This window comes from Kryptolebias marmoratus, linkage group LG13 (genome assembly GCF_001649575.2).
Source record: "Kryptolebias marmoratus isolate JLee-2015 linkage group LG13, ASM164957v2, whole genome shotgun sequence".
Lineage (NCBI taxonomy): Eukaryota > Metazoa > Chordata > Actinopteri > Cyprinodontiformes > Rivulidae > Kryptolebias > Kryptolebias marmoratus.
The window spans coordinates 19,339,205-19,356,928 of NC_051442.1; the positions used below are offsets into that span (position 1 = coordinate 19,339,205).

General features: G+C 40.6%; 2 protein-coding genes and 1 non-coding gene across 7 annotated transcripts in view; 2 read left to right on the forward strand and 1 right to left on the reverse strand.

Moving 5' to 3' along the window:
- The window catches only part of abr (ABR activator of RhoGEF and GTPase), a 133,635-nt gene extending 122,716 nt beyond the window's left edge, over positions 1 to 10,919 (forward strand). For all 5 annotated transcript variants that reach the window (XM_017412599.3, XM_017412600.3, XM_037979210.1 and 2 more), the window contains 7 exons: positions 6,748 to 6,807; positions 7,256 to 7,365; positions 7,511 to 7,650; positions 8,004 to 8,138; positions 8,249 to 8,354; positions 9,381 to 9,534; positions 10,305 to 10,919. In XM_017412599.3, coding sequence (XP_017268088.1) covers positions 6,748 to 6,807; positions 7,256 to 7,365; positions 7,511 to 7,650; positions 8,004 to 8,138; positions 8,249 to 8,354; positions 9,381 to 9,534; positions 10,305 to 10,394 — 795 coding nt within the window. In that variant the 3' untranslated portion in view covers positions 10,395 to 10,919. The remainder of the gene's footprint in view (positions 1 to 6,747; positions 6,808 to 7,255; positions 7,366 to 7,510; positions 7,651 to 8,003; positions 8,139 to 8,248; positions 8,355 to 9,380; positions 9,535 to 10,304) is intronic.
- trnav-aac lies at positions 3,913 to 3,985 on the forward strand. The gene has a single exon. It is a non-coding gene; the product is annotated as a tRNA-Val (tRNA).
- Positions 10,920 to 11,480: 561 nt separating the features above from the next.
- timm22 (translocase of inner mitochondrial membrane 22 homolog (yeast)) lies at positions 11,481 to 17,290 on the reverse strand. Its single transcript, XM_017412604.3, has 4 exons — positions 17,013 to 17,290; positions 16,404 to 16,600; positions 15,695 to 15,767; positions 11,481 to 14,942 (listed from the first exon to the last, which is right to left on the reverse strand). Exons 1-4 carry the CDS (start codon positions 17,266 to 17,268, stop codon positions 14,866 to 14,868), a joined length of 603 nt encoding a protein of 200 aa, XP_017268093.1. The 5' UTR covers positions 17,269 to 17,290; the 3' UTR covers positions 11,481 to 14,865.
- Between the last annotated feature and the right edge of the window lie 434 nt (positions 17,291 to 17,724).

Genomic DNA, 17,724 nt, shown 5'->3' on the forward strand with positions numbered 1-17,724 from the left:
TCATGAAAGAACATCGGGGGACCGCTCTTCCTCCTTCTGCTGACAGCCCCGCCTAATTAAGACACAGTGAGATGAGACGGGAGGCTGGCTGGGGACACTAATTGGACTGGAACCAGACATAATATATCTCAGGCGTCCCAGCAAAAGAGCAAATGAAGATTAAGCTGTTACCGAGTTGGAGCTGAATGTTTTTGTGTGTGTGTGTGTGTCTGTGTGTTTAGTGACCTGTTTCCTGAGTGGATTTAATTTAGTTTTTGTCAACCATTACTTGGCTTATTGCAGGAAACAATGAAGCTGGAGGAGAATCACATCACATGACATTATCACTCACCTCTCACCCAGTCTTCATTTCAGCCCACATACCACTTCATTTGTGTGTGTCGATTAGTGCAGATGAGATATTAGGAGTTCGTCCCTCCCACCTGCCTAAAATGCCAGCTAGTCCTTTAATGGCCTTTTTTTATAGGCCACATAAATCTCCGTCTGTCCCCGCTGGCGAACATAGCCCTTTATTTGCCCTAATCCACCCCCCCTCCACATGTGTGCAGGGTTGTGATTGGTTAATGAGCTCCAGGAGGCGAGTAGGAGGTCAGTAAAGAATTCTCAGGTTGATACTCGTAATGACCTTTTTGCTTCGGGCTGTATGACTTAAACTGTGCGGGGGGTGTGGAGACAACAGGAGACTGAGCTTCGGAATAGGAGGTGAGGGTTTGAGTCTAATCACAGGATTAAACAGTAATCCAGGCTTGGTATGTGATGGGAAAGTTATTTTAGAAAGTTATTCTGCTGCAAATCTTTGGTCTTTTCACGCATTTTGGATCAGAGCCCCGTGTGCAGTAATGAGGGCGTCGCTCCGGTCTGCCGTTGTGAAGAAGGTAGTCGAGCCGTAAGGCAGAGCTCTCGATCTACTGATCCGCCTGTGTTCCAACCCTCACCTGTGGTCGTGAGATGAGGATCGGGCGTCTGGAGTGAGCTTCCTTCTGAGGGTGGCTGAGCTCAGCACTAGGAGACAGAGTGAGGAGCTGATGAGCTGCTGCTCGTCCGCATCGAAGCGAGTCAGTTGAGGTGGTTCAAGCTTCTGATTAGGATCTTTCTGGGATCATAATATCCTGGATTTTCCAGGCATGTCCTCCCGATGGGACACCTTAAGGCAGACCCAGAGCTAGCTGAAGAGGATTAGATATATCCTTTCTGTCCTGGAAACAATCCACCAGCAGGAGCTGCAGAGTGTTACTGCAGAGAGGGACAGGGTTTCTCTCCATGACCTTTAACCTCAGCAACCCGACTGCAGATTAGCAGATGATGGATGGATAAACGAACAAATCATGACAAAAGATGTTAATGTTTAATTAGAGCTGAAATCAACTCAAATCAGGCTTCTTGTTTGTTTTTCAGAGCAAGTTACTCTTACAAATGATCCAAATGTTTACAACCGATGCAGGTCGTCTATGATAAAGACCATAAATCATCTGAAAAGTGAGGTAAAAAGAATCCACTTACTGCAGATCTGTTCAGAGGCAACATGAGGGTCGTCACAAACGTAGACAATCCCTCTCATTCACTCTCCTATAGATAAAATCTAAACTGTGAGGCGGTGTAACAAAGCTGAGTTTGTCCGTATGTCTCCATGTTATGTAAGAGCTGAGAAGCTGAAATTAACTGTTTAAAACCTTCCAGGGAAGAGATTGTTCCAGAAATGTTTATTTCCTTTTTTTGCGGGAGAGTTGTTAGATTTTCTTTTCTGAATTAAACTCGCACTTTTGTAGCTAAATGGTGTTAAAAAAGTCCTCTGTTAGAACGCTTTGTTTTATGAAAGCAGTATTAAATGTCCAAAAGGACCTCTGTTCAGCTCAAAGTCAGAGCGTTCAAGGGATATTGTTCTGAGATAAATCCCAGCTCTGTGTGCTTCGGTCTTTCTTACTCATCTGGGCTGCAGGCAGGTTCGTCGTGCGTGAGCGCAGAACTCGTTTGTGTGTTTCTTTTTACCTTCACTGTAGGAGAAGCTGGCTGAGAGCAAGCCCACTCTGTAAATCACAACCTTTATTTACTGAAAACCCCTCATCTATTGGCTCAAACTAGTAAGTGAAGGGAGAGGGCTACATGGCAACTGAGTCAAAGACCTCCCGTGGTCATGGTGACATCAGCAGCTGTGTAGTATGAAGACTCACAACTCACGAGCATGTAAACAATATGCTTATGTGGTCCACGCGTCTAAAAATAGTCCCGCCGCTTATATGTTCTGTGAAGCAAATGTGCCGCAGTGAGATGTGCCGGCTGGGAATAAAAATAGGCTCAGCCGCTGCGCAAACAGTCCCTGTAATCCTGCGAAGAGCAGGGAGCCGTGCAGTTTGAGCTTCGTTCTAATTAAAGGACTAATAAAAAGCTCTCTGCAGCTGAATGAATTTTTAATCAGCCAGAGAGCAGCGGAGGAAAACTGTGATTAAAAACACAGACAAATTAAAGTAGCAAATTGATCATTTTTTTTCATATCAAAGATCGACATGTATTAACTCCGTGGTGAAGCTAATTAACATTGCAGGGATTTTATTCACTGAGGCTTTACACGTCGTTCCACAAACTGACTGCTCTGCTTTTTGGATTTCTACTCCGGGAGAGAAATCTTTCTTTCTTTCTTCTTTTTTTTAATGTTCTTTTAGGTCTACATGTGCAACAACACTGAAAAACTGCGATGGAAATGAAAGACTAAGAGCTGAATAATAACAAGGGTGCTTGAATGCTAATGCATGAAAGTGTTTCTGTGCTACACCTTCTGAAGATTAAAGAGAAAAAAATATATATATATACACCCAAACGTGTGGCTCAATCAGAAATAGTGTGCTTTGACTTTATAGTAGCAGTGCGTGATTTGTACGACATTTAAAAAATAAATAAAAATAGACGACAATGGGCAAAATGAGAGGAGAAAACCCAGCCCTCTTTGGAGCTCTCTTGTTCAGACTTCACAGTTAGGACATCCTTTAAAGTTTAATATCATCTTTTTAATATCTTTAACTATTTTTGTTTAGGTTATGATGATTTCAGTCTAACCTTTGTGCTTATCAAAGATTCTGCAAACTCGTCGTATTCCCTCAGATTTTACACTTCTTATGCAGTTTGTACATCACAATGTAGGCATTTTTAACTTCTTTCACCCAGTGTTTCTAACTATTGTAGGACTTATTATTTTCTCTCAAATTCCAGAGCATGCACACCCAAACTCTCATCGACTTCCACTGAGTTCAGAATTTTCTCTTAGAAACTGGAAGTGAAGGGTCTAATTAACTTTCCTACATAAAACATGGCAGACACGTAAACATTTACATTTCGGATGACCGGATGTTTCTGCCACTTAGAGTACAAATTGTATTTTTTTTAATTACAATTTTTTAGTTTTCACACAGCCACTGTTTGAGGCTTAATCTCTACTCTGAAGTTTCTGTCTGCTTGCCTTATGAAGAGTGCTGAGGGAGTGAGAGACGCAGGTTACCATGGTGACCCTAATGAGCCACTGGCAGCAGCTATAACATCACTTTTTAAATCTTGGTTCTCTTTAAACTTAAAGTTTTACACATTAAAACGTAGACATTTTGTCAGCTTGGATTATTACAGAAGTGTCCCAGAGTGTCCCCAGGAGTTGATGTCTGTTAGCTGCATTGGCCCTCTTAGTGTGACATTTGCAATAATTGGATCATTTAAACACTTACTTCAGATCAGGATTTGTGTAAAACGTTTGTGTTTCTGTTGTTGTGAAAGACGAGTCATGCTGCAGAGGAGCCAGACGTGTTGATGGAAGACTTGGTGTGCGTTCTGACAGCTCCTGTAGCTCTCAGCTGCAGCTCCGCGGCTCACATGTCCTCCTGCAGCGAAGGAGAGAGCAGTAAGGAGGGGGAAGGGGGGGGCCTCCAGCAGCCAGTTCCTGTAGTGTAGTGGTTATCACGTTCGCCTAACACGCGAAAGGTCCTCAGTTCGAAACTGGGCAGGAACAACTTTATCTTTATTCCACTCGTTTTTTTTCTTCTTCTTCATCTTATCTGTAAGATGTAGCCATGCGGTTGTTTATTGCATAGCAAGGCTGGTATTCTTTTAAACGAAATGTGATTTAATGTGCTCGTCTATCATCCTAACAAGGCTGATTAAATGAAGGGTGAAGAAATGGCTAAACCTCTCAGTTGTCCTGAGAAGCAACAGACTCTGAGTTTTTGCAAAAGAAGGTAAAAGCGTGGGGAACCTTCCTGTTTCGGTCTTTGCTGCCACAGATGAATGAGCCCACCAGCTGCTCGTTTCTCTGACCAGTTTTGTGTGGCGGCACAACTTATCTTATCGGCTTTGTTCTGTTCCTGTAGATCAGCGGGTCGAGGTACAGATTGTACAGTTTGAACATCAGGGCTGACAGAATATCTCCGCTAAGGTATTCCTGCCTGTGTTCTGCATGACTGACACAGGAGTGGGAGTGGGGGGGGGAAATATCTAGACATCAAATAAGAATTTTCTGTAACGTGTCTGTATCTCTGGGCAGCCACATGTCTTCCTGCTGAGAAGTTTTAACTTTCTGAAGAGCGAGTCGTGAAAGTAAGAGTGTGTGAGCAGATCGAGGTCAGGCGTAGCGGGCCGTGCACTCGGCAGTAAACGAATGAGAAACGCAGAAACCAGCTGAGGTCCACATCTGCTGCTCGCACAGAACCAGGATCTCCCAAAGCACAAAACGAAACACCCGCACTGTTCATTTAGTTCCTGATTTCAGGAAGAAAGTTTGTGTGTGCCCTCACTAAGTGTCCTACATTTAAAGAGTGTCTCTGCCTCGCCTCAGGCTGTAGTCTCTGCTGTGGTCCGAACAAAGAGAGCTTTGACTCCTGAGTTTTGTGATCCTAACCAGAACAATAAAAGCTTGAGGACAGCTCGGAGGGGAGAAATGAATGAAAAGACAGCATTTAACTTTAGGTTTTTTTTCTCTCTCTTTCCATCTAGACACGTGTACAAGTAATATCTCGTGTGCTCAAAATCCCTTCTGGCGTCCCTAAAACGGAAACTCGATCTCTTTGTTTTTCACGTCCTTAAAGTCTGATTATACAGAAATCCAACCAGCAGCGGCTCTTTGCTGTGACCCCTGCCTTGGAAATATGGTCCGTTATGAGTTTAATTTCTATAATCATCACCCTCAAATGTGCTTTCATTGGGATTCAGGCTTTATTTCTCAGGTAATTTCACTTGTCAGGTCCTGCTGGTTTCCCTGACTGACGATAACGCCCGAAACCCTCCCACAGACCGAACACGTCCTCCGACAAGCCACGGCTGTTTCTTCCCCTGACATTTCGTTTCTTGTTCTGAATGCATTATTCAGAACGTGGCAGATGAAGTCAGACTGTTTGCTTTGTCAGGCCTGCTGAGTCCAAATGTTTGTCTGGAAGAAAAGCAAAAAAAAAAAAAAAAGTGGGGGGAGACAGAAAAGGTCTTGAACTTCGAGCTCTGTTGTTTCTGGCATCTTCTCAAAGGTTTNTTTTTTTTTTTTTTTTTTTTTTTTTTTAATAAAGCGAAGCCCAGCAGAGGATAGAAGTCTGAGAAGGGTCGGTGAGTGCAGCGACTGCCCCTAATGGATCCTCTTTGTTTTTACAACCCTCTATGAGTGCATTCATTTTTAATCAGGTTTGTTCAAAAAATTACCACAGAGTAACGGCGGAGAAATATGTGGAAGAATCCCCCCGCCCGCCCAGACTTTTTTTACGTCAGTGAGCCATGGACGGGGCTGTCGGCGGGTCCAGGATCTTTGCCTGGCTCCCTTCCTGGCAGTCTGAAGCCCCAGTTGTGGTGATTACAAGTTGTTCGTCACAAAAACTCAAACCCTGCTGGGAAGCGCGGCTTTACCAATAGCAGGAATGCATGAAACAAGCACTTAATGGTCTTTTTATGAGGTAATGAAATCGGCTCACTGAGGAGGTTTAATGATGTGCAGAGGTGGAATGACACAACTGCAGGGTCCAGATGCTGAAACAATCTGTAATAAAACAACAACAAAAAAACAACAGTAGTCATCTAAAACTGTCCACATGCTGCAGGAGACTGAAAACAACACGAAGCTGCAGTCTCTGAGAGCTTTGTGGGGAGTTCAGTTCAGGCTTTGAGAATGTCTGCAGCGAGGCGGGCCAAGTTTCTGAGCTTTTTCTTGGACCCCTGAGAATCTGTTCGGGGCATTTTTCCACAGAACCTGGCATCCATCGTTGTTCCCTAGAGTCCGACCCTGTGACCGTGTTGCTGAGAAGCAGCTTCACTCAGAACACGGCGCCATCTTGACCGATCTGATTCAGAAAGCGAAGCAGCTCGGAGTCGTTTCCCGTCATTTTCTTGGTACCCGGGCGTCAGCAGAGCTTCCACGTTCCTGTCGCACTGTTGGATGAAGGCAGCTGCAAGCCTTATTTTACACAAAAGGATTTGAATTCTTTACTTTGACCAAAGTACTTTCAGAACACAGATTGTAGTTGTTATTTTTACTAATTTTTATTGCACATAATCAGGATCTATTTAAATGTTCACTGAGAAAAGAATGGCCGACTCTTGTGTGGTAAAAGTGAAGTCCTCGAAATGCAGCTGAATGTTTCTTTTAAATATATTTATCAGTCATTTCTAAACCATGCAGAAATGGGAGTATTTTTTATCGTGATGGCCCCCTGTGGAAACATGTCTGCGGGGATTATTTGTCCCAGTTTGGTCGAAAAACCCTAATTGTTGTTTTCCTGTCCGTTTTGTGTCTTTCAGCTGGATCCACAGACCGTTCAGTCCAAGAACTGGCACATGGACGTCATTGAGATGAACGGGGTAAGGCTCGAATTCCTCTGGAAGGACTTTAAAACCTGGATTATCGCACATACTCTGCCTGTGAAGAAATGTTCTGTTATTTCGGGGGCAAGGCCAGCTTTCCTAATCATTTCATCTTAATTAAAACACCATAACCCCGCTCTCTAAATGCACACAGATTAGATCGATTTAAAGGGAGGCATAATTTTCCGAACATAAACAGATCCAGATATATCTTCCAGAAAAATCTGTGTGGATGTATTTAATACAATTAACTGATTGGCTTGAAAATGTTTCCTGACGTTACAACCGACACTGAGTTTTTCTGTACAAGTTTTTATTTTAGATGTATTATTTTTTTTTCCAGTTTCCTCTGGTGTTGTATGTTTGTATTGTCTCTAACTTTTATTAAGCTTTCTTAGAGTTCTGGTACAAAGTAATTACCCTCCAAGTTTATTTTACCCTTCAGATCAAAGTGGAGTTCTCCATGAAGTTTACAAGTCGGGACCTCAGCTTAAAGAGAACGCCGTCCAAAAAACAGAGCGGGGTGTTTGGAGTCAAAATCAATGTGGTTACAAAGTAAGTGTGCTTCAGCTGCCTGATTCATTTAGTTTTATCCACATTTACTGGTTTAGTTTAAGGCTGATCACAGACAGTTACTGAAAAGGAACAGATCTGATTTCATGTCGGCTTGTCGTGAACACGTTCGCTCTCATGTCTGCAGGCGCGAGCGCTCCAAGGTGCCTTTCATAGTCCGTCAGTGCATTGAGGAGGTGGAGAAGAGGGGGATCGACGAGGTGGGAATCTACAGGATCTCAGGGGTGGCCACGGACATCCAGACCCTCAAATCAGCTTTCGACACAAGTAAAACTCCACTCTCTTTCCTCCCGTTGATCTTAGAGCTGCCAAAACACGAACGAGACGGTTTATTAACCTTCTCAGTTAATTGTGAGTTCAGTGTTGGCTGTTTCAGATGACTTATCCTCAGCTGTGGGTTTTAGTCTTTGGAGCTTGTCCAGTGGTTTGTGCACTGCGTTGAAGAGCGGCCTCTCAGCCTCGGTCGCAGCTGCTTTTGCTCCTCTGAGATCCCGAGCAGAGTTTGGTGTCTGCTTTGATTTTTGTGCGTGTAACCTTGAACTCGTCTGCGACCGTCTCCTGGAGACGGAGCAGCTGTGTTGTTGAGAGGCGGTAATAATTGGCCCGTCTGTGATCTGTAGATACCAAAGACATGCTGGTGATGCTGAGCGACATGGACATTAACGCCATCGCAGGAACATTCAAGCTGTACTTCAGGGAGCTGCCGGAGCCTCTGCTCACCGACCGACTCTACCCCGCCTTCATGGAGGGCATAGGTGTGACCATTTTGGAGTTTTTACAGGGAGATGTAATCAATCGGCTGAAGGAGATCGCGTTAAAAGCCGTGATTAAATCTGCTCTTTTTCTTCGTCCCTGTAACTCGCAGCTCTCTCAGACCCCGCAGCCAAGGAGAACTGCATGAAGCACCTCCTGCGCTCCCTGCCCGACCCCAACCTCATGACCTTTCTAACTCTGCTGGAGCACCTCAAACGGTACACACACACACACACACACACACACACACACACAGTCACCCAGATATAAATTATGTTCAGTCACCTTTTTTAAAGCGTCGGTATGTCAACACTTTAAAAAAGGTGTCATTCCTCCTACAAATGATGTTTTTTGGCACCTGTATTTAAATAAGAGCCGTTTGACACCATAGATCAGGGATCATCAACTGGCAGCCCGTGGGCCACATCTGGCCCACGGGGTAGGGAGATGAGACGGGGGGGCTCATTAAAACTGTGAATTTTTTCAGGTCAACTTTATGCTTGAAGCTCTTAAAGTGGGACATTATTTTCTTCCTTGTCTCTCTGTTTCCTATAAACGTTTTGCAGCAATATCCAGACTGAATATACATTAAAAGACACCCTTACACACACACATCCTGTGAGTTAGGATTGTACTGTGTAACTACATTTCCAGTTTTATAGATTATATTTGTATAATAATAGTCATTTTAATTAATTTATTAGACAAAATCATTTGTAAAGTGACTTATTTATTAATGTTTTCTAGTTCTCTGAATAGCCAGTGTTTACTTTTAATGATCTGTAATGAAAAAAAGCAAAAAGTTCAACCAACATCTGTGTAGGTATGGTTAACCTATATTTGATGAAGTAAATAAATAAAAAAACTACTTTTTCTGGCTATATTTTTTCCTAACAGACATTTTTACCTGCAGAGTACATGTAATTGTGGTAAATATTCAGAACCATTTCTTACATTATTTTCCTCTAATGGAAATACTTCAGTCAGATTTACCTCAAAATAATAAACTATTTACATTTACTTTAAGTTAGATTTTCCTTTAAATCCTTAAAATCATAGTAACAAAACTAAGCTGCCCTGAGTCATTGTTGTTAGGTCGTACTGGAAATCCTGTTATTTAATTAGTAGAATTGTCTTCGTTTCCACGCCGCTCATACTTCTGTTGAGGGTTTTAACAACTGCCTGACAAAACAAGGAGGTCGCTTCCTGCCGTCTTTTCAGCGGTTTTCTTCCTGTTCCTGCAGGGTGGCTGAGAAGGAGCCCGTCAACAAGATGTCCCTCCATAACCTGGCCACCGTGTTCGGCCCCACCCTGCTCAGGCCCTCAGAGTCGGAGATCACCAAGGCACAGCACATCATGTCCGCCTCCGACATCTGGTCACATGACGTCATGGCACAGGTGCAAAGATGCCCACTGTAGCTCAATGTTGGAAACCAATCTACAAATTCATATAAAAAAAAAGAAAACACTCACAGAACTGTACTTTCATCGTTGTTAATCAAATCCCTTTTTTATTTTCCATAATTGAATTTGTTGATAAACGCAGAGAAGGAACTCCTTAAAACCTGTGAGGAGGAAATGCTGGACTGGAACTTGAATCTTTTTTTAGTTGCTGCACATGTTTCCTACACGGGTGTACTCCCCCCCAGTAACCCAGTGACCCACGCTACTTCAGCCTTTACTCACAGCTGTATTTATCTCTTTTCTAAGCTGAATAAACAAGTTTCTGCTAAACATCATAAACGAAGCACATCTGTCTGACAGTCAAGTGTTTGTAATGAGACTAATTTATATTTGAAACCATTCCAACACTAGGTATACAGTTAAAGAAAGCTTCTGCTCTCTCTTAAACACAGAATTAATTTCATTTATTTTATTACCTTTTTATAGACTTAATGTCCAGGTAATTTTATGCAGAACTCCCTGACAGAATCTGTTTTTTGCTAAATATTTTTAAATGTACATTATTTTGTTTAAAGTTGTTGATAACATTTTATTTTATATACACTATATATTATTAAAATGAAGTCCTTTCTATGCTCCCTCCACTCTCTCTCTCTCACACACACACACACACACACACACATACAAAAAGAAAAATTAAGTAAGTTTGGATGAAGATGAATTTGTAATCACACAGCCTCTTGTTTCTAATTTCTTCTTCTTAGGTCCAAGTGCTGCTCTATTACCTACAGCATTCTCCCATCACCTTTGATGAACTCAAACGCAACACGCTGTACTTCTCCACCGATGTTTAATCCTCAGACAGCCCCACCCACTCCTCCCGAGGGCTTCACCTGGAGCCGAGAGTGACAGACAAACTCTGCACAAACTTTGAACACCCCCCCCTTCCCTCAACACACGCCTCGTCTCTCCTCCCAGCAGGCAGCTCGTCTCGACAGTACACCCCACCCTTCTTTCCCTTACGGAGACTTCCTGCCTATCAGTCGGTCCCGAATCGCGTTTAAATGAAGAAAGCAGCAACGCCGTGCGCCATGGAGACGACCGTCCTCTCTGGGAGCACACTGGGAAGTGTTACAGGTCTCTCTCGTAAATGGGATTATCCGTCTAAATAAAAGTAAATAAATAAATGTCAGGGGGGAGGGGCGGTGGAGGTCCAGAGGCCACAGCCTGGTGCAGTGGCACACCACCCCACCTGAGCCGATGTCATCCAGTGAGCCTTTTCTTCGAGTCCAAAAATCCATCGACGCAAACTCCCGAATTTCTTTTCTTGATCAGAGGCATTCAAAAAAAAAAAAAAAGGCATTTTCATGTTTTGTAATGATGTTTATTATCTTTTCTTTTTTCTGTTTTTCTGGCTTGAGCGAGCGGTGGAGAAGGTCAGAGTGTGTGAGTGACAACGTGGATGTATTTGAGTGTGTGCGTGTGTGTCTGTGTGTGTGTTTAAGGGACTAAAAGAACTGTAGTGGTGGCTGAGGACGCCATCCTGATAAAAGGCAAGGATTGTGTCTCTGTGCTGACAAACAGGAGAGGACAGTCCTCCTCACCGAGTCTTGGCCAAATTAGCCCTATTTATTTGAAATATAAATATATATATAATATGTGTGCCTGTACAGTTTTGTGCAACTAGAGAAGTGCTCTGAGGAGTCTGTTTTGTTTTTTTTTGAAGTGATGATGTTTTTAGTCTGATTTTCTTCTTCGCCATGTTTATGGTTGGTAAAATGTGCTGAAAAGATCACAAGTAAGTCTGCCGGTTAATTTCAGATCACTTAGAGACACTCATGAGGGCTGATTGGAGGGGTGGGACACAATGAACGGGTCGCTTTTTTTTCCTTCTTCTTGCATTTCAAGCCTGTTCCAGATGTGTTGCTGCACCGTTTTTGTTTTTATTTTTCTGTAGGATGATTTTTGTAGTTGCCCTTGTTGCATGTTCAGATTGTCAATGAAATCAGGTCAGAAAGGTATTTCTGTAATGGCCGCTCTAATGCACATATTAGGGAGAAAAAGAAAAAAAATCTGCTCAGTACAAAGCCAACCTTCCTGATATTAAGCCTGCAACATATCTCAATAAACTGCAAGCACTGCTAGATGATAACTATTTGATATTTTTTAATATAAAAATGAAATAAAACTGTTGTATTTTACTTCCTTTGATTTCAATATGCTGTACAATTGAGACTAAATGTCAGTGTGAACTTTTTCCTCCTTTTTTAGTAAAATAAAAGTTATTGAAGCACTCACTTTGTCTTTGAATTAACTTCAAAAGGTGTCGTATCATTACTCATTGCTTCTTGTGATAATTATTAAAACACTCCATATAGTTTTTAAAACTGATATTTATTGACATTTTCAGGTTTTAAGCCTTGAACTTGTCTTGTCTTTAATCAGCATTCTGACTTTCCTTTATTCATATTTTCCATAAGATTCAGCTGAGTTGAAAACAGTTTTACTTCCTCTGAGTCTCATTTAGATGTTTGGAGTTTTAAATCTGTGCACACAGCTCCCCCTGGTGGTAAATCTTAAGTATTGTTGAAAGTGGCTTCCACTCAAAGTGTGGCGCCTGTCACTTTCGTACACTTACACGCTCAGATATGTTGAAAGTGAGCAAAGGGGGAAACAAGACTGACATCTTACAGCTTTAAAAGGATCTCCTTTTAGTCTGTAAAGAGTAAAGTCCAAGAACAAAGGAACTTTAAACTCTGTTTGTCCTGCTTACTGACTCTGTGGATCCATGTTTGTTTTTTCTGAGTCTTTAATTGATTCTCTCCAGAAAAAATGGGGACAATATGAGTAAAGTTACTAATAGTTTTTGTTTTTTAGTCCGCTTTATTTATATGTCATTTAATTTTATTTTTTTAAGTGTCTAACCTTCAACAACTAAATTCTTATGCCATTAGTAATCAGTGATAATTCAGCATGTTATGCTCACAGTAAGGTCAGCGTAAACAGTACATGTTAGTAGTTTTGTTCATTTCTTTGTTACTATTAACAATTTTTGATCCCAACAGATAACCAAGATATTCAATATTCAATAGGAGCATCGTCAGCAGGCAATGTTCCCAAAGTTGAGCAATGGTTTGATGAGAGAGCCAGTTTGTTACAGAAGAACGCATTGACTGGAAGTTGGGCACAAAATTCACACAAGCTATCATTGATCATAGAAATAATGTAAATAAACCAGTCTCATTTGTTTTAAGATTAAATCCTATTAATATTAGTTTGTAATAAATTTGCATTCCATTAACAAAATAAACTCCAAATCATCTTCGTGAAATTACACCAGAGTCAACTTTAATCGACCAATCGTCATGGTGTCGTTGAGTTTATCAGTTGTTCACTTTTATTACTGACCGGCTGCTTTTCTTTGACCAGAGTAATAAATACTGAATTATTTTTCAAAGAAATGTCCCCTTGTTGATTTCATTATCACCCAACAGGGATTAATCATTGATCTAAACTAAATAACTACCTTAAAAGTCGACTTGTTTTCCTGTTCGTTGAGCAGTATTTCTTTTCAGCAGGGTGAAGACCGAACAGAAGGGAAGCTAGAGGTTCTCAAACATTCCTACAATGTGATGCAGAGAGGAATGAGCTGGTAGATTTCGTAAGTGTCGTCAAACCCCAAAAGTTGAGCACGACCGTGGGTGTTTTGATTTGATGATGATGATGATGATGAAACAGAACAATGATCCCAAACACAGCAGCTGATCTACAACAGAATGACTGAAAGAGAAAAGAATCGAGTTGTTGCAATAATCCAGTTAAAGTCCAGAACCTCAACCTGATAAAATGTCTTTCCCAGTTAGAGTAGTTTAAATAGATGTATCAGCCTTTAAATGCAACATAAATGTGTGATTCTGTGAGGAGCTGAGAGCATGAAGAAAGTCTCAAAACCCTGAAGCTGGTTTGTGCGCAAATGTAACCTAAGGTGTGTATGTCACGCCGTTTGTGCGCTCATATTTAACAGTATATACACACAGAAATCTTTGAGTGTGAAAACTGTCCCATCTTTAAGATCGAAGATAAAAATCTGTATCTAAAGATTAATATTTGTTTACTTCTTATTGTTTTGAGTTTAAGTTTTGCACATGCTCAGATTGTAAATGTTTGCGTAGATTACAAAAGATTTACAACTTATCCAGACTTACACACAAATTGTACACATTTACAAATATGTAAAACACATTTGGCACATCTATGAGACTAATTCCTCTCTAAAGTTATCACTTTTTAAATGTGCTATATAAATAAACTTGATTTCATCACTTGTCTTTTTCTTTTACAGGGCAGAGTCCTCTGTAATTCTGTAAAAGCTGAGAGGACATCAAGAAGCCAATAAACCCTAAAGATGCTGCAAACCATAGAACCCACTCTCTGCACTTCAGACCACTGAAGATCACTGACAGATGACCACGTTCCAACAGCATGGATCCAACGTTCCAGACAAGTTTCAAGCTGAAGGATGAAAATAAAAATGTTGAACAATCTGAAATCCTAAAGTTATTTATCCTTACTTTATTCAGTTTTCTTTCAGCGTGTTCTGTATGCTTATCTACTAAACAACACTGCCTCAAATCTAACACAAACTTTGTGAACAGTATTGTAATTCAGCAAAATAATTGATTTGCCATTTAATCTGCATTAAAATGAAAAGTTGGAATGATTTGAACAGTTTTAAAGCGTTATTTATATTTCTTCTCATAATTGTAGAATTGTCATTAAAAAAAAAACTCTTTTCTGCTTTTTTTCTGTTGAGGCTTGAAAATGCACTTTACTTTAAATATAAGGAGTAAAAACATCCTTGTGTAGCCTTAGCAGAGCACACATTTCCTCAAGAGACAGCCTGAACTGTAACAACAGTGAGATAGTGGACAGGATGGTCACAAAATGAAACCAAAGGTTGTGTCAGAGCAAAGAAAAAAAGTGTTTTTAACCTAATAAAATTCCTGAGGATTATAGCCTGCCAAATCTATATTCTATAACCAGAACAGAGGAAAATAAGGCGACTCTTGTTCTTCCATCACATCACTTTGACTTGGATGGCGAAGATGAGTCGCAGTACTCAGTAACTGCAGCTTCACATAAAACGAAAATATAAAGATACAGAAAAATGTCCGCAAGACTCCTTCAGCTCACTGTGGTGTCAGGGAAAACCCCAGTGTCCCGTTCACAACACTCAGTAATCGTCCTTTCGGTGCATTGGGTTTCTCATAGTGACAGTCCACGACTGAAACCAAGTCCTTGTCCTTAAAGTCCCTCTGTAGTACTTCATCGTAAATAATATTCAATGGCAGCAGAGAAGGCAGCAAAGCCTCCACATCCAAGGACCCCAGCTTTCAGACCAGCTGCAAAACAAGAATAAACGTGAGAAGGTGATAAATATAGCACTTTTAGTATAAACCCTCACCCACTGAAGACATGACTTAAATTTCCCTTTTCGATGAATCCTATAGTTTAGGTTGGATTGGGTTTCTTGAGCTATCCCTTTATTTATACTGCTAAAGGCTTAAACTACTGGAGGACAAACTGACCACATTTCCTCACTCTCATATCTTTACTCTCTCGATTCTCCATGTTTGTATTTGCAACAACAGCTGCAGGTAATTTTGTACCCTCTCCATCTTTTTTCTCCATAGAAATCATTCCTGACCCATTGTTTCAGTGTTTGTCTGTGTCTCTTTCCTATCAGCTCAACCCCCATCTAGTCGAGGCAGATGGTCACCCACCCTGAGCCTGGTTCTGCTGGATCATTCCTTTTGTTAAAAGGGAGTCCTCTCTCTCCACTGTTGTCCACCATGCAGTGCTTGCGCCAAAGTAAAGATTTGCTGCAATCTGATGGTTTTCTTAGATAGGCCACCTTTTACTAAGTGGCATTTTATAATCTACTGAATTTGACTGTGTTGTATTATAACTGGATTTAAATGAATTGTACATATTTGTATTTGAATCTGACTGTTTGGACTGAATTACAATGAATGACATTTAATATGAACTGGACCTGTTCCCTTTTTTATACAGTGCCCTGACATTACTTTTATTGTGAATGGCTGCTGTGTAAATGAATTGAATTGAACTGAATTAGAAAAATGTTACATACCACGAAAGCCTATGACTCCTCCAGTTACACAGCCACTGTACACTGCATTCTTCCAGTCAGTTACGCCTCTGTGCTGCAAATAAAACAAGTACAAAAAAGACTAAATTAAGTATTTGTCCACTTGAGGAAAAGAAAATATTTCAGGAACAAAAAGGTTGTAAGAGCTGCACATGCATAATGTTTAAAATAGATAGAAAAATAATGTAATATTCAGCAGAGGGTGTCGTAAGGTCTGTTTGAGGAGGTTAAAAATGTGACTTCTCCCAATGTTCCATCAGTACGTCGGTGTGTGGTATCTGCAAATCATTTAACCTCTAAATCTCAATAAAATAAAAAATGAAAACCCATCACATCAGTGAAACAAATTAGTTACTGTTTTATCAAAAAACAGATCTTGAATTTCACACCAGCAGCACCTTACAAAAAGGACTGGACCTGTTTTAGACCACAGTTTGTGTTAGGAAACTGAGGAGACCACATGTTACTGAATTGTTCTGTTGTTTAATCCAAGTTTTATATAGTGTCCAATGTTTCTGGTATTTAGGATTTTAATAATAGTTCCAGTTAAAATTAGTAACCGTTTTTTCCTGACAATGTGGAACATAGTTAAATGTTCTTTATCTTTTTGTCTTGAGCTAAATGGACTATATGTACCATGTGTGCCATTTCACCATACGGTCCCACATAACAGAGCGTATGTGTGACTTACTGACTCTATGATGCATTCCGTACAGGAAAACATGGCACCTATGATGGCAAAGTTCTTGGCGTAAGACATCCCCCTCTGGCCCATGTCTTTAAGGACTTCTCGAGCTGTTGGAGTTCTCAGGGGATCTTTGGGGTCGAAGCCAACATTGGTATCAATACCAGCTGTGAAAACACCAAACGCTCCTCCGAGGACAAACCCTGGAGAAATGAAATTGATTAGTAGTTTTAAAAGGAACAATCCACTATATTTACTGATGTCAAGAGAAAAGCAAACAACAAAAAACATACTAACAGAACAGCATTAGGCTTTAAAGCAGCTGTTTTTAGATGTGTAAATGTTAAGATAATTTAAACAGCAAAATGATATGTAGTCCATACTCGAGAACAAACAATACAAACAATAAAAATGTTTTAGGTTGCTTGTGTTTGATCAACATACAAAACAGTACAGTATGGAAGTCAGAAAAACAAATTAGCACCAAAGCTATAGAATAAATTGCCCTACATACTTATTATTGGGCTACATACTAAGTTTGAATCTATCTTTAGCTGCATTTTATATCCTAAACAGGCAAAGATAGTCTTGAACTAGATGTGTTTAGTTTATTACCTCCTACACAGGCCAGGATAGACTTGAAGGCGCAGCTCTCCATTGCCCTCTCTATCATTTTCTGATCGTCGCTTTTCGGAGGCATCGGCAGACCTCCCATAACCGCAGGGTTCAGGTCTTTTACTGGCCTCTTACTGCCTATAAGATGGTCAAGAACCAAACTGTACTGGATGGTTGGACTTTCCATACTCGAACCAGCTGAAACTGAGTCCGAGTCCGAGGCAGCAGCATTTGCAGCACCACTGGAAGCGGCCATGTTTCTCAATGACACTGATTTAGGTAAGTGTAGTCTGAAATGAAGCGTCTGCAGATTCGTCACATTACTCTTCCAGCGGAAATCGTTAAAATACTGTTAAAATATTAATTTTCTTAATATTTTTGTTTTAATAGGTCATATTACACCAGTAAACAAACATTGGAAAACAAAAATATTATTTGCTTTTAAAAATCTTGTTTTTAGCTGGTAATTTATCTTGTGTCGGTACATTCGAAACAAAAGTGATGAACACTAAAAAACTTTATTACCAAAGTTTGTACAATACAAGTCAGTGTGCAGAGAAACAATCAAAGAAACAAGAATTTATAAGATAAAGTATTAGCATGATTATGCTATACAATAAAAAAAACGAGAAACATGAACTGAAATATACATATGTGCAAATCATTATGGAACAAAACAATACGACAAGAATGTACAAATACATGACTATAC